We start from the raw sequence: 14,671 nt of genomic DNA on the forward strand, positions 1-14,671 counted from the left end.
CTGAGCCCTGGGGAATGCCACTTGTGACTGGCTACCAGGGTACAGCATAAATATGCAAATGTGGTTTTCAATCAGACTACAAGTTCATTAAAAAGCACTCATACTTCTGTTATTTAAATTATACTTGGCAGAATTTAGGATCCAAGTACAAGAACAACAAAAAAACAAACTGAAGAATTTCCACCCACTGAGTCAGCAACTTCTTTCCATGACGATTAAATTTTTAGAGAGCTATAAATCAGATCAGACCTGAGTTTATTAATCTGGACTCTATTTGTAACATATTAAAACTGTCATTAATGCAAAGCTGATAGAGAACTTGGGATATGGAAGTATCTTTTCTATGGTCAATCCTTATTTTTCAGGTAATGAGTATGGAAAAGAAATAAACTTAACAATACCAATATGGACTTTTAAACGGTGGGTTTTTTTAATTAAAGATTTGTCCAAAAAGATGAATATTTACAAAACATTGAGCCTTTCAATTCTGTTATCAAAACCTGCTGAGTCCAGTACACATAAACCTGAAGCAGATTATACAAATCCAAAATATAGTAAGATCAGTAAAATTGATGCGATTGACTTAATAAAAACAACACTATTTCCCAAATAGGAAAGATCAAGTATGATCCAGTACAGCTTGAAGTGAATATGCAGACTTCCAACAGATTCATTGGAGACAGCCTCTGGGATGTAATCCAACAGTCTAGTAACTGACACTACATCAAACCCATTGAGGTGTGTTTAATGAAATCTGTACACACAAAATTTACAAATATTTTCAAAGGTTCATTCTTAGTCTTTGGAAAGATGTTAATTAAGTCAATAAAACTGATGCCATCTCTCTCTCTAGGAGTGTTTCTGTATAAGGGCTTAAACTGTCTGCCAAAAGATAAAAATTATTTAAATTCTTCTATTGGATGAAAAAATAGAACCCAAATTTTAAAAGGCTGTTTTACACATACTTTCATACCACAGGCAGAAAAAAAGGAAAAATCCAGATGACTCAACCCAGGATAGGGAGCAGAATATGGTAAACTCTTCAGAAATCCACGTATGTGCTTGCAGAGGGTTTTTAGTCAGTGCTTTCAGGGAAAGGCAACATATCCCTTATCTAGTGTCTAGCATAAATAGCTAAGACTGGCATGCACAGAGCTAGGCAGCTTCAGGATGCAAAAGAAATCAAAGCAGAAGTCTGTATATGGTCCTCTGTCCTTTTATAAAGCAAGCCAGCTTTCAGACCAGATGCTGCTTCTCTTGGGTCAGTAAGAGGAGGAAGCCCTCACAGCAAGGTCAGCCCAGCACTTCACCTCACTGGGTTACTGGCAAAGCCACGTTGACAGGCACTTGGCTGGGCTGCTGTGCTGGGGAGCCATTGCTGAGAGGCTGTTGTGGAACAGCAGCTGGCTCCATTTTGCTGATGTGCGTTATGAAGCGCAGCCGAAGTTTCAAAGCTGGTCTCAGATTACAAATTATCTTCTCAACCTGTATAAAAAAAAGAAAAAAAATGCATTCAGTAAGAAACAGGAGTATTTTTACATGCCACTACTGTACAGAAACATCACATTAGCACATAGAAAAAGATATAGAAGAGGTATTTTCATTAATATTTTCTTAAAAATGCTAACTTTTGAACCTCTTCTGATAACCAATCTTTAAAAAACCCTTCCCCTTGTAAGAGTTGTGCACCAAAGCTTTGTAAAATAAGTCACACAACTGACACTTTTAAAAGTGCATACTGTTATAAACCAGAGATAAACTGAGTGAATGATTTTTCACTGAACATGAATGAAATCTTTTTGTCACATGTCAAGTTACAGTACTGAATTAGAAATTAAGTAAAACTTTAGAAAAATATATTTAAATGAATAGAAATTACAAAATATCCAATAGCTTTATTTGTATCGATAGGTCTAATAATAGTATTTTAAGCACTCTGAAGCTGTATTTTAAATTTCAGATTACATAAATTAATCTTGCAATCTGAGATACCTAATCTATCCATTGAACTTTTCCTGTACCATCTTCCTACTTTGTACATAGAGACTAATCAACTGTTAAGCAATTTGTTGTACTGCTACCTATGAAAAATAGTTCACAAAAGGATTGAATTACTATATGGGAAGAAAGATAACTAAAGTATCAATATATACTGTTTACTTACTTGGTCTTTCACACTGTCACCTGTAAACATGTATTTCATATGATACAAGAAATCACAAATGGGATCCATGTAGTTCAGGTGGGTGCTGTACCGATCTGCATTCAGGAGCATTTCATAAAATGCCACTCCAATCTGTTTCCACAGAAAGAGCAGCCCAAATGAAAACAAGTTTTAAAATGCTTTAGATTGACAATATAATAAATATGTACTGTTTTTTAATTAGCTATGATTTCTAACAATTTACTTTCTTACAGGGACGAATGGGCAGGTCTAAGTCATCCCATTATGCTTCACTAAATTATTCCCAACTTAAGCTCTTCTTTCTAGCAGGGTTTCTGATATCTGACATTTTTCAGCTTATCTGCCTACTGGTGAGCTCCATCTCTTTTTTTCTCCCCTAACCTCATCCACACTGACGTGAATGTATGAAACAGTTCATGCTCCTCCATCCTCACAATTCATCTCTTGCATACTTTCTTCCAGGCAGTAAGTCTGATGTATATTTTGCAAGTAGTTTGAGAGCCAAAGAAAGCATCTACTGATTGATATTTCTAGGGGTTTATTTCTTTTCTTGCTTAAAAAGAAATGTACTAGGTGTTCTATCCAACAAGATTTCGGTTGATATGGTAAGCTGAATACCAATTCAGCAACTCAGATCCTTGCAATTATTATTTAATCTGTACAGAACTTTATTCTGAATATTTATTAAAGATTTCCATCCCATTCTGATTCGAGTTAATTGCAAAGGTAAAATAATCCTTAGAGCATAAAACAAACTATGAGCCAGACTTTACCTCTATCATGCACCGTGTCCTCTCCTGCTGGAACCGCTGCAGGAAAGGACCAACAAGGTGGTAAACATAGAGCAACTGGAACTCTGTTTTCACAATGGGTATCAATGTTTCCGTGAGGAACCTGCAGTATGTCAAGACATGTGCCACATCAACTGTTTGGTTGTTTGGAGCTCATTATTTCTTTCACCTGTATCAAATTCTAGCCAAAACATCACAGTCTCTCTCACAGATTTAGATCTTTATTTTAGAAAAAACAGTGTGCCTCTGAAAATATGAGCTATTTCAAATATTATTTCAGGGCAGCTCTAGAATTAAGAATAATATTTACAGTTACAGTTGATGCTTTGGGAACATGCTACAGTCAATGCTTTAAGAAAAATTTAAACTAATAAACATATAAAAGCTAAGACTTATTAAAGGCAGTCACACCACATGACAGGCCTAAAGCCTACAGACAGCCAGAGCTATGTCAATGGAAGAGGGAGCTGGAAAAAAACCTTGTGATCCATCTGGCAAGTCCTGGAGCTCCGCTGTACATATTTATTCGTTGGTATAAGTGCTGTTGGTGGAGCTTTGTTATCTACATTACGTGTGGAATTTAAAAGACAAATTACATTATCAAGTATCATTACACCTACTTAGGAATGAGAGAAAGCTGTCCAATGCTGGAATGATGCCAGACTGCATGTGCCAAAGCCAAAGTGTAGCTACAACTCATCTCGGAGTAAGACTGGTGGCATGCTGTGAAGTCAAACAGCTGGAATGGGTAACCAACCCACTCTGTCTCTGATGTCAAACTGGGACTGTTGATGACATTCACAATGCAGTCATGGAGAACAATCCAGTATGGCTCCTGGGGAAAAAAACCAAAACAACAGAACAAACCCAAAAATTCAGAATTGTTTATAAAAAGAACATCACCTAAGACAATGCTTCCTCAGCTCTTTCTACTATTCTTGCATTTCTGTATATATAAATATATATTTATATGTATATATAAAACTGTTATAAATTACATATGGTATATAAATGGTAGTTGGTAACCATGTCTGATGAAGATGAAAATTTAGGACGCACAATACAGAAAGTATTGTGTTAGTGGGTATGGCACACACAAGGGTGTGGCATTATCAAGACATATCTCATGAATTTAATTATTTAATCACCTGATATACAAGTCTCTAAAAGAAGCAAAGACAAGGCAAAAAGCCTCAGTGGAAGAGGTCTGAGAATTTTCTAGTCTTCTGAGTGCAGGCACAAATAGACCAAAAAACCAAAATGGAAACAAGGAATAATAAAAAGATACAAAAGACAAAGAATATAGGTGAAGATGCAAGGAGAGGGAACAGGAAAAATAAGAAGCATTATAAAAATAATAAGAATTAAATTCATGCTGGCTTCCCTCCAGGGAAGAGGAACCATTTTATTGGGGAAGAGAGGTCACAAGGAAAGGACAGCTGTGACACATATAAGCAACACATATGGCAAGATCAATTCAGAAGATCAAAGTTTCTACTGATATACAAACTGCAGTACTGCAGATATTTCCTTTTGCAATCTTAGCCGCATCTTATTTATACGGTTTAATAACTACAGGATGTGAAAGCACAACCATTAATCAAAAAATAACTTTTCATGAGAACCTTCATAGATCTTTCTATTATCTAGCTCCACTTGTCAATACTACACACTATATATTTAAACAGGAGTGATTTACTTCTTTCCATCCTAGCCTCACATATAATATAGAAAAATCAGGTCAATTTTTCTAAGCTGGAGCAGCTGTAGATTTTTCTCAAACATGCACACAGCCTTGTGAATAGCTTGCTGTGGAATCTACAGATGTTGGCTGTAAATTTTTACAATGTTCTCTAGAAAGATGATAAATGTTTCATGGAAGAACAACTTTTTCTTTTAAAATACAACATATTGACTTACTGGTAAGGCTGTGATTATCAGTCCAATCGCATTCATCCAAGCTGTGATGTTCTCTCTTGGCACCAGGGGCTGACTAGAGACAAAGAAAAAGAAAACTAAAGCTCCAAAGTACACAACTGCAATTTCTGCTTCTCGTATATCTATAGACCAGGTGTATTTACACCAAGAATGTTTGTCAAGTTAATAGAACTACAAAAATACACACAGGTATTTACAAGAGCCAAAAGATGGTATAAAAGCTATTGCTATAAATGCTATTGGGAAGTTGTGAGCAAAACTTTTGAGTGTTTTGCATTGTAGCAGGTTTCCTTGAATGGCTTCACACTTTTGTCCTTAAGCTTTAGTGCCTAAGGACTGTTTGTCCCTTTATTGACTCCTTCCCTCCATATGCCCGAAACAGAGCTAACAGTAATATATTACTAAGCCAAATAAGCAAATTATCCAAGTAATTCCAGTTCATCATTGTGCAGGGATGCCAACTGAATGGCTATAAGAATACCAGGTTCTGTCTCTCACTGCATTTTTCAGTGGTTGCCCAAGAAGCAGCTATGGGTCAAATTTAATGCACTGTGACAAAAGGTCAGCCTTGGCACACTACTGTTTCAAAGTACCTCTGATCTACATCAGCATCAGGAAGATTCAGTCATGAATCAATCATTCAGTCCAATGATTTCAGTCCCTTTTTTGCACTCAAAGATTCTGTGAAATCAACTGTCCTCTTCTCAGCACAGCTCAAAGGAAACAGACTTTCTCCAGGCTTTCCTGTTGAACCCAATGGATAAGATCTTTGCCTGTGTGATGCCTTCCTTCTAACTTTTATGGGCATCATGCCACATCAACTGTTCCTGAAGCACACAATCCACTACAGAACACGAATCTAACACATGCTTTTTCTGCTTGATCCCTGTCACCTTGTTTGTTGTCCAAAAACACGTTATATATAAAATGTTACCTATATACACCTAATTTTTTTTTTTGAAGTAAGAAATTTAGTATCACAGGCTACCTTAGCAATCTCTAATTATGCATGATATATTGCAGAAAACCATTTCAGAAAGCCAACATACCTCTTCAGCACAACATTCAGCAGAGCATTGCCCACCTCCTTCCCTGGAACAGCCAGAGCCATGAGCTCAACACAGGTAACGTGCAGTGCATGGGCAGCTGGGTTAGGAAACTCATTGAATCTCCAGTCACAATTTGGAAATGGACCAGGTGATTTGCCTGCCATAGGTGGCAATGGTTAAGGAAGAAAAACCTGCCCCGACTCAGACAAGTATAAGCAGCACAGTGATTAAAAATCGATGCATCTGCCACATACTAAACTAAACTGAAAATTATTGAAAACAAGTAGAACAGTCCATTTCATTTAAAAAATGTATGAATATAAGATGCTGGTACTCAATCACTTAAGGACTGCATGAATACATAGCTATATTACACACACAGAGCCAGGCAAAGGATAAACTTCCCTGATAAAGAGGTGGAAAAAACAACAGCAAGGATCTCATTCACTGTCTGCTTCCAAGAGGAGAAAAGATAAATAATAAGAGTTTACTAAGTGCATATTCAGAAATCACTAATTCACCTCTCTGTAAGATCTGGCAGACTTCTAGGGTGACACTTTATGCAAAAGGAGCACCTGCTTAGCCTCTGAAAATATTCCACTTTCCCAAACATGGCTAACTTATTTGAAATACATAAAGAAAAGTTCTCCAGAGTTAACATCTGCATAAAAGCAGGGGTTTAAATAATTTTAGCTTTCTTTGGAGACACTGAATAAACTTCTTTCAAGTTACACATTTAAGAAAGGGAAGCTCAGGAGAAGGAGTGAAAGAACTTTTAACATCCTGGAAATTGGTCAATTCATGTAAAGCTGCTCCAGAAAGAAGTTGAAGTCCAAGAAGATTCCTATTCTCTAATTTGCCAGCTATTCCCACATCTTAAATGTGGCAGTGCTCTCAATATTTTATTCTCAGTAATACTAATAAATGGTATTAGAAAACTTAGTAATCTCATATTCGAAAAATTTTTTAAATACTCACACTTTGCATCAAGCTTGTTTTTTTGACAATCAAGATTCAATTCAGAAAGCATCTGAATTATATTTCTAAGTGATGCTTAAACCATGAAATACTCATACAGCTGTACTATACTTCACTTTCACCATATCTTTTAAGATGTCTACTAGGGCAGCACATCCCTGTTTAGAATAATAAAGAAATTGGCCTTCATATTTTGATGAAATGAAGCTGTAAGTCATTGTCACAGGTTACGTAAAGCAAACTTTTAGAAGGATATTGTCTACTAGTCTTCCAATGAGCTTGCAATAGTAAGCATCATCAGGAACCCAGGGATTCTCTTCTCGGGGATTCATGGCACATTTGAGGTAAGTATCACTCAGACACCAGCCTAGTGGACGATTATCTTTGAGAGAGCCAATTATGGCATGAACGAGTTTTCTCTTGAGGTTTGTGCGCTCTCTCAGATGCCCCTCGTAATAGTGAAGAGTATTGTACAGGTAGGTCACTGGTCGGTCTGCCAATGAGAAAGGGAAAACAATAAAAGCCAGAAATAACTTCCAGCATCACTATTTGCGGCAAAGAAAACTAAAATCAAGAGCTCTGCAAGACTAAGTTGCATTTATTTAAAAACAGCACATATGGAATTGATTCACATTCTTTATTTCAATATTCTCTACAAAACTAATTTTCCTTTGTCTTGCACATACTTCAGTGTTTGTGCAGAACAAAAGAAGTGGAACAAAGAAAGTCAGTATTACTAAGAGTTCACAATTTAATGGTAATATTAATATATTTGTAAGTAAATGGACTAAATAATCTCTTCATATATAAGGTATTAGTTAAGAAGATTCCAGGTATGAAGTCACAGTAAAGAAGAGCACTGTAAATTGTCTGAGCATAACATAGCAATGACACCTATAAAAGAATTACTATAAAGGTGCATTTCTGAAAGTATTCAGTTATCAGGTCAAATCATTTGAATCTTAAGTAAGGATAGAGAGAGGAACTGCTTTTCAACTGTTTCAGACTTCGTAACAAAGTTTGTTAGGACACAGATCTAAGTGTTTGCTACTAGAAGGGAATGGACAGGAAAGGTGCAAAGGAAGCGTGAATTAGCAAGAGATACCTGAATAAAAACAGTTACTAAGCTGAAATTCACTAAATAGGAAATGCACTTCTCTGTGTAAATGTATACAAGGTTTAGAGAACAAGAAAGGAATAAGGCACTGCTGTGCTAATACATGAACATTATGAATGAAAGAGGGGAAAAGGACATAATGATCACAACAGGCATGTATCTGACTGTATTCACGGATAACTTACCATGGAATTTGTATAAACCTCCCAGATGATCCAATAAAGTTTCCAGTGATTTGGACACTGGAAGCAACTCCAGAAATCTATGAATTACAATGTCAAACACTGGCAGAAAGCGCAGGCATACGTTTCCAAAATAAATTGGTAAGTACTGGGGCTGGATCTGAACTGGGGGATTCACTTGCTCTGCCAATCCTTCAAAATACAGCTTTTCAGGGTATTTCTGGAAGGAAAGAAATCCACCAAAATAAAAATCAAAATCTCTTTCTTTACAAGTAATGGATTAAACATTCAGCATCTACATCTTAAAAAGATACTGCAGAATCCTCTTTATGACATTTGAATTCAGTGAAGCTTACTGTAAGCTTACTGAACAACACTGAACTCTGACTTGAACTGGCTATTAGAATAGTAGGTAACATCTTCAAAAAAAACCCAGAGCAAAGTTTCATCACCACTCAAAATGGGCATAAGAGAACATTAAGAATCCCAAAGCAAAGCCAAAAGCACTTAAGTGTTCTTTGTCATGTACTTGAAGAGAAAACTAGGAGAAATCAGCACTACTGAAAGTTTCTGCATCATATACTAAATGAGAACACTAGAAACAGCATGAATGAAATAATTCCTTGGGAAAGAATTGTAATGTACTCAAATAACAGATGGGTACTGCTGAGAGCTGAACTTCTATTTTAGCTGTGACTGAAATTTCTATATGTCAGGTTGGGTGTAGTGACTGTGCAGCCATGTCAGAGCACTTGCCAGGCTCATTTGCTTTCCCTGCTACCCTTACACTTTCAGGCACTGTCAAAACACTGTACAGCCAAGTCAGAGGGCTAATATAGACCAAACAGCTCTTGGATCAAACTAGATGGCATATATTGAGCTACATGACAGTTTGTTTGTATCTGCTCCATCTCAGTGTTTATTTTTTGACAGAATAGCTCATTGGCACATCTTTTTCTAGCCAGCAGAGACTAGTATCTTTACAGGAGCATTAAAATCTCAGCAGCTCTCTTCCCTAACGTATCAGGCTATCATGTTCTTGTCACACAGAAGATGAAAGAAGTTTTAACAATTAGAAGAAAATCTATGTTTACCAATTGGTATAGCCATAAAACACCAAAAAAATACCTTCTCCCTGATGCACAAACCTCCCTTCTAAGTGAATTTCAGTATAACCAAGATTTTAAAATTATTTGATTTAAATGAGCAAGGATGAACATTCACCCAATTCTTAAGCTACTTCTGTCTTTGAATATTACTGCATTTTAATTTCTAAGTCATTAAATACAGTGATTTATTATTTTCATACTAGCCCAAGCAAATTATAGCTTATTAGGCAAGTCCAAAAATTGATAAAGCTGTCCTGTAAATGATGCCTGATATCAATTCCACAGAAATTACTACAATAAAATAATATTATTAGCTGTGATACCTTGTGGTAACTCATATGCTTTGTATGCCAGTCATTCTGCAGCCAGTGTTCGGGAGAATTCTCCTTCACAAAATCACTCACTCTGTTTCTGAAATCATTAGGCTTCAGTAAGAGTAACTGGATTATGAAGTAACAAACTTGAGCTTCATTTCCTTCATGACTACGCATAGCCTGAAATGAAACAGATCAGATAACATGAAATTAGAGTTGACACTGCTGTCTGCTCAATAGCCCCAAAACTTGGCAGCCAAATTTGCTATATCTGCACACAAATTCACATTGAATATATAGTCTTTCAATTCTACTTTTAAAGTGAAGCCATAAAAAAGAGGCAGGTTCGATCCCTATCCCATTTTTTGTTCCATGGCAGAAGGTCTTACAAACTCCCCAGTGATAGCACTTTCTCCAGGAATTCTAGCTCTCCTTTATCTGTCAGTTGTCTTACTGAAAAGTAACTGACTCAAGTGCAGGATTTGGCACTTGGCCTTGCTGAACTTCAGACAACTGGCCTCAGCCCATTGATCAGGCTTGTCCAGGTCCCTCTGCAGAGCCTAAGTAACTGCATGGCCCTGAGGTCAGAGACCCAAACCACCGATCACAACATTTAATAATGCCAGTTCAATGGTTGCCATTAAAGAACCATGAAATGCTTCCCTGAGGACTCAGGGAAATGTAAAAGTTGAGACTTTATGTTGCTTAAAGAATTAATCTATTATTTTGTTTGATTACTGACTTAACACAGTCACTATTTAAGACCAATCCATTTTTAAAAAACTGCTCCTAAAAATGAGTCAGAAAGCAAACTGCATCAACTGTCATGGTATCTTCTGAAGAGATACTTACCAAACAGAGTATCAACCTATCCAGCGTTACAATATTGTATTTCCACACCATGTCATTGAGAATCTCAATACATTTATTGAGCTGCTGTCCTCCTGCAGATGTAGAGAACTCATACACCAAGAAATCTGCAAATGTCCTGACATGTGCCACCAGAGCTCTGGCCCCAATCCTTTCTAACACTCTAGCAGAAAAAGAAAAAAAAAAGCAACAAAAATTGCTACAGTTCCTTATGTATTTTTAATGCATATCTGTTTGATATGGGTGAGCAGGTTTTAACACAATTGTCTTAAAAAAAACCAAAACCAAAACAAACAAAAAAAGACAAAATTCCCTCCCTCTTATTAAATGAACTGAAGGAAATGCCAAAGCAAAGTAAAATACCCCAACTTTAGAGCAAGAAAATTCCAAAATCCAAATACCAATCAGGAGAAATGCTTCAAGTTCACCAATTTTATCTGCAGTATTCTGACCAGAAGCCATGCTTTACTTATGCAATTTTAGTTATACACCTCTGAGGAGAACATTCTGCAACTCAACTTTATTTTCCTATGCCATGGACTTTAATACAGTCATAGCATTATAAAAAATTTCCTCACTGCACACAAGAGTAACACATGCTAGGAAGGACTGAAAAGAAATAAATCTATTTTTCACAACTGGAACTGATGCTATTTCTACCAGGAACAAATTAAAAAAACAGATGATTACTACTTCTGTAATTAATTTTCATTTTAATCGAACACCTGTTTTCCAAAGAAATATTTGTCCTTTATTCATGTGTAAAGGCTAAATAAATGAATGCTTTATATTTTCTGTTTACGCTTTCAGATTGCCTGAGACACTGCTATTAGAAGTAAACTGCTTCATTCAAACATCTCACATCCTTGTCTCTCACCAGGAAAAACATGCATTGCAGACCACTGCATGGTGGAGCCAATCTTAAACACTGCACAATTACTGTGGCATGCTGGCTACTACCTAGCTCCACTCTATTTTTCCATGCTGCATATGCTCCAAATTAACTAAAAGAACAAGAACATGCACAAGGCCCATGTCCTCAGAACTGAGAATGTTGCTTAATGACTTTGAAATGGCATGTTTTCAAGCTCACCTGTAACCAATTTGATTAATGTGATCAGTGTCTAACAACATCTTCCACAGGAGACAAAGGAAAAGCGGGGATGATCCTTGAGCAGAGAAGTGTGTGATTATTTCATTCTCACTGGTCATCGACTTCCACTTCCGGTATTCTTCTTCCACGTTCTTCTTCAGATTAAACCGGCTTTCCTGAGGCACATTGTTCTGCTTGAAGAACACCTGAAAAAAGTAGGCTTTGTTATGACTGAGAGCCTACAGTAAAACATCTGAACAGGAAAACTTTGCCTGATTTAGCACAGTAAGGGTTCCTACTTCCTAGTACCATACAACCTATTAGGGAGGGTTCTCATTTCATGGTGGTACCACAGTGACTCTTTTGTCACAAGAAAAAATTACTTTTCCAAGTTTTTATTTTATTTTTTAATTTTTAAACCATCTGATCTACCTTGCACCAGAAGTATCAGTTGACCAAATCTGGCCTTTGAATACTCCAGGGGAATGTAACTAACGCATTTCTAAAGTAACAGCAATATTATAACCACGCTGCATTCTTCAGGGACTTGAGATTAACATAGTCCAGACAGGAGAAGAATATCACCAACCCACAAAAGGCAAAGGATCTTAATAAGAGAACAAATTAATTGTATTTCCAATTGTAAAGTCTTCAGGTTTAAACTATTACCTGCAGAGGAGCTGGAAAACAGCTTAGTGTATGTGATGCCCAGTTATGTGGAGTGAAACTCATGATAGTCTGCAGTATATCCTTGCACCAAGTTCCCTGAATTGAATCAGATCCTGTGAAAAAGTCTAAAAAAAATGGATTGATGGTATTAGAATTTCACACAAAACCATTTCTTATTGGTATTCCTTTTGTCATATGCATCAAGGCTTTTCTAATCCAACAGTTTCCTTCTCCCAGCCCCTTTCTTTGGCTTTATTTGCTCTACAGAAGGTGCTGGGTATTACCTTTTTTATGCCATTAACAATAAGAAAATTATTTATAAAGTCTGAGTTAGAAATAAAGCAATTGCAATTTTAACATTTTATATTTAATTTCCTGTAATGTCACTAGAAAAAGCTTCTGCTGACTAACTGATTATACTTTTAGAAAAAAATCCTGAGGAATATAATGATGATGAAATTGCCATATGCCATTTTATATTGCTTCAAAAAGGCTGTTCAGAAGCACTTGCCCCAATTAAGTAGTAGAAATTAAAGACTCATTCCCCCAACCCTTGGGCTGATTTCATCAAAGGTTGAGAAATGGTTAAAAAAATAAAAAAGAAACCAACACATAGAAGTCCTTTCCCCTTCAAATCACCTCCTCCAGTCTTTGTGAATCAGTTGTTCTAACTCTCCAGTGAGCCTGCAGACTAGAACCATTAAAAAAGAGAGAGAGAACATCCCTCAAAGCTAACAAAAACCTGATCCTTGTCACAGCACACTGTTAAAACATTACAAGACACAATGAAAGCTTCCTTTTTTCCCTTCCCAAAAAAAAAGAAATAAAAAACCCAGACTACTTTTTCTTAAATGCAAGCTACAGAGGGGGTGGCTTCCACATGAGCAGCTCAGTTGCCATGCATATTTAATATTATTTAAATAGCATGTATCAGTAATCAATCCAAACCTGTAGATCTAAAATAATGAAACTCAAAATAAAGATGCTAAAAAAACCTCTAAACCCCAGTCACAGTGTACCTCTCATTTTACAGCTGCTTCAATAGCTTTTTGCCTAAATACAAGTAGTTGGAAATTTAAACTACACTTTTTTCTAAACCAGAAGTGCATGGGATATGTTTTGTGACTAGGTCATTTCCATGACACTCTTTCGAACAGTACTTTAGAGAAATGGTATTACCTGTCACATGTGTTGCCCTTGCCAGAGTTAAGATCAAAGCCCTGTTGAGTTCTTCTGATTCTGCTGAAAGAACTGTTTTGGGATCATTGAGGAACCGTGTGAACTGTGGCTGGACTTCCGAGCTGCCCAAAGCTGTGATTAGCCTTAGAGCAGTACTCTCAACGCTGAAAGAAGGAAACAAGACCAGTTAGCAAGTAGCAATTATGCTGATGCTTCTAAGATTCCAAAAATACCTATTTTTTCCTCCATTTACTGCTTCAAATAATAAAGAAACATTTTGTTTTAAAAATGATGTTCTTAACTTTTTGAAAAAGTTCACTTTTTCTACTGTTTAATAAAATTATCAACTATTTCAGTATCCTATTTTCAAATAAAGCACTCAAAAGTAGATTTAGCAAAAAGTTTCAAGCGCAGAAACCCTGAAAAAGGGCCTCAAGTCTCTCCAATTTAGAGCCCCCATTATTATTTTTTGCACATCTTCATCTAAAGAAGATAATATAAATAAATATATGTAAAACCAAAATAAAAAGGCATGAATAATACATAGGAAGCTTCAAAGCTAACTACTATCTTCAAGTAGACAGCACTAAATTGTCCTTTTTAAAGAAATTAGGAAGCTGAGGAAGTATAACTTTTGATTAAAAGCACTTTAATTTCCAGTGCTTTAATTGGAAGCACTTTTCACACCAGGTAGTTTGAAGTCATTGGAAAGATTTTTATAACACTGTGTCTTTGAAATGCCAAAGCCATAGTTTAGTTTACTCTAGTTGTATGCAGTGCTCATTGAAATTGACTAACATCTGTATTTTACAGACTAAGATGACAAAACAAGATTGAGGTCAATAAAGAGATCAAGGCCTTGAGTTTCAGGAGAAACTTGTCTAGACCTGTTTTCTTTACGCTTGGCAAAGGATAAGCAACTAGGCAATTTGAATTTGGACTACAAAACTGAGAAGCCTGATCCAGTGGAAGGTGTCCCTGCCCACAACAAAAGAGCTGGAGCTAGATGACCTGTAAGGTCCCTTCCAATCCAAACCATTCTATGAATCTATGAATTTACTGTATAATTAGACATTATATGAACTGGCAATAATGAAGTTACTCTGTCTCATACTCCCACAAGATTTATTGTACTCTAGGAGTGAATGCTATTTTCCCCAAGTTTTTGACGACAAGCCCCAGATTCTACATAGAACA

The 14,671-nt window shown here is 36.4% G+C and overlaps 1 protein-coding gene across 2 annotated transcripts in view; it reads right to left on the reverse strand.

Annotated features, from left to right (window-relative positions):
• Nucleotides 1-408: 408 nt before the first annotated feature.
• Nucleotides 409-14,671, reverse strand: part of MED23 (mediator complex subunit 23) — a 36,887-nt gene continuing 22,624 nt past the window's right edge. For both annotated transcript variants that reach the window (XM_056487646.1, XM_056487645.1), the window contains 13 exons: nt 13,475-13,638; nt 12,296-12,420; nt 11,627-11,832; nt 10,516-10,696; nt 9,673-9,843; nt 8,244-8,460; nt 7,198-7,434; nt 5,964-6,129; nt 4,897-4,969; nt 3,597-3,811; nt 2,959-3,079; nt 2,165-2,296; nt 409-1,485 (listed from right to left, as the gene is read on the reverse strand). In XM_056487646.1, coding sequence (XP_056343621.1) covers nt 1,312-1,485; nt 2,165-2,296; nt 2,959-3,079; nt 3,597-3,811; nt 4,897-4,969; nt 5,964-6,129; nt 7,198-7,434; nt 8,244-8,460; nt 9,673-9,843; nt 10,516-10,696; nt 11,627-11,832; nt 12,296-12,420; nt 13,475-13,638 — 2,182 coding nt within the window. In that variant the 3' untranslated portion in view covers nt 409-1,311. The remainder of the gene's footprint in view (nt 1,486-2,164; nt 2,297-2,958; nt 3,080-3,596; nt 3,812-4,896; nt 4,970-5,963; nt 6,130-7,197; nt 7,435-8,243; nt 8,461-9,672; nt 9,844-10,515; nt 10,697-11,626; nt 11,833-12,295; nt 12,421-13,474; nt 13,639-14,671) is intronic.

Source organism: Oenanthe melanoleuca, chromosome 3 (genome assembly GCF_029582105.1).
Source record: "Oenanthe melanoleuca isolate GR-GAL-2019-014 chromosome 3, OMel1.0, whole genome shotgun sequence".
Lineage (NCBI taxonomy): Eukaryota > Metazoa > Chordata > Aves > Passeriformes > Muscicapidae > Oenanthe > Oenanthe melanoleuca.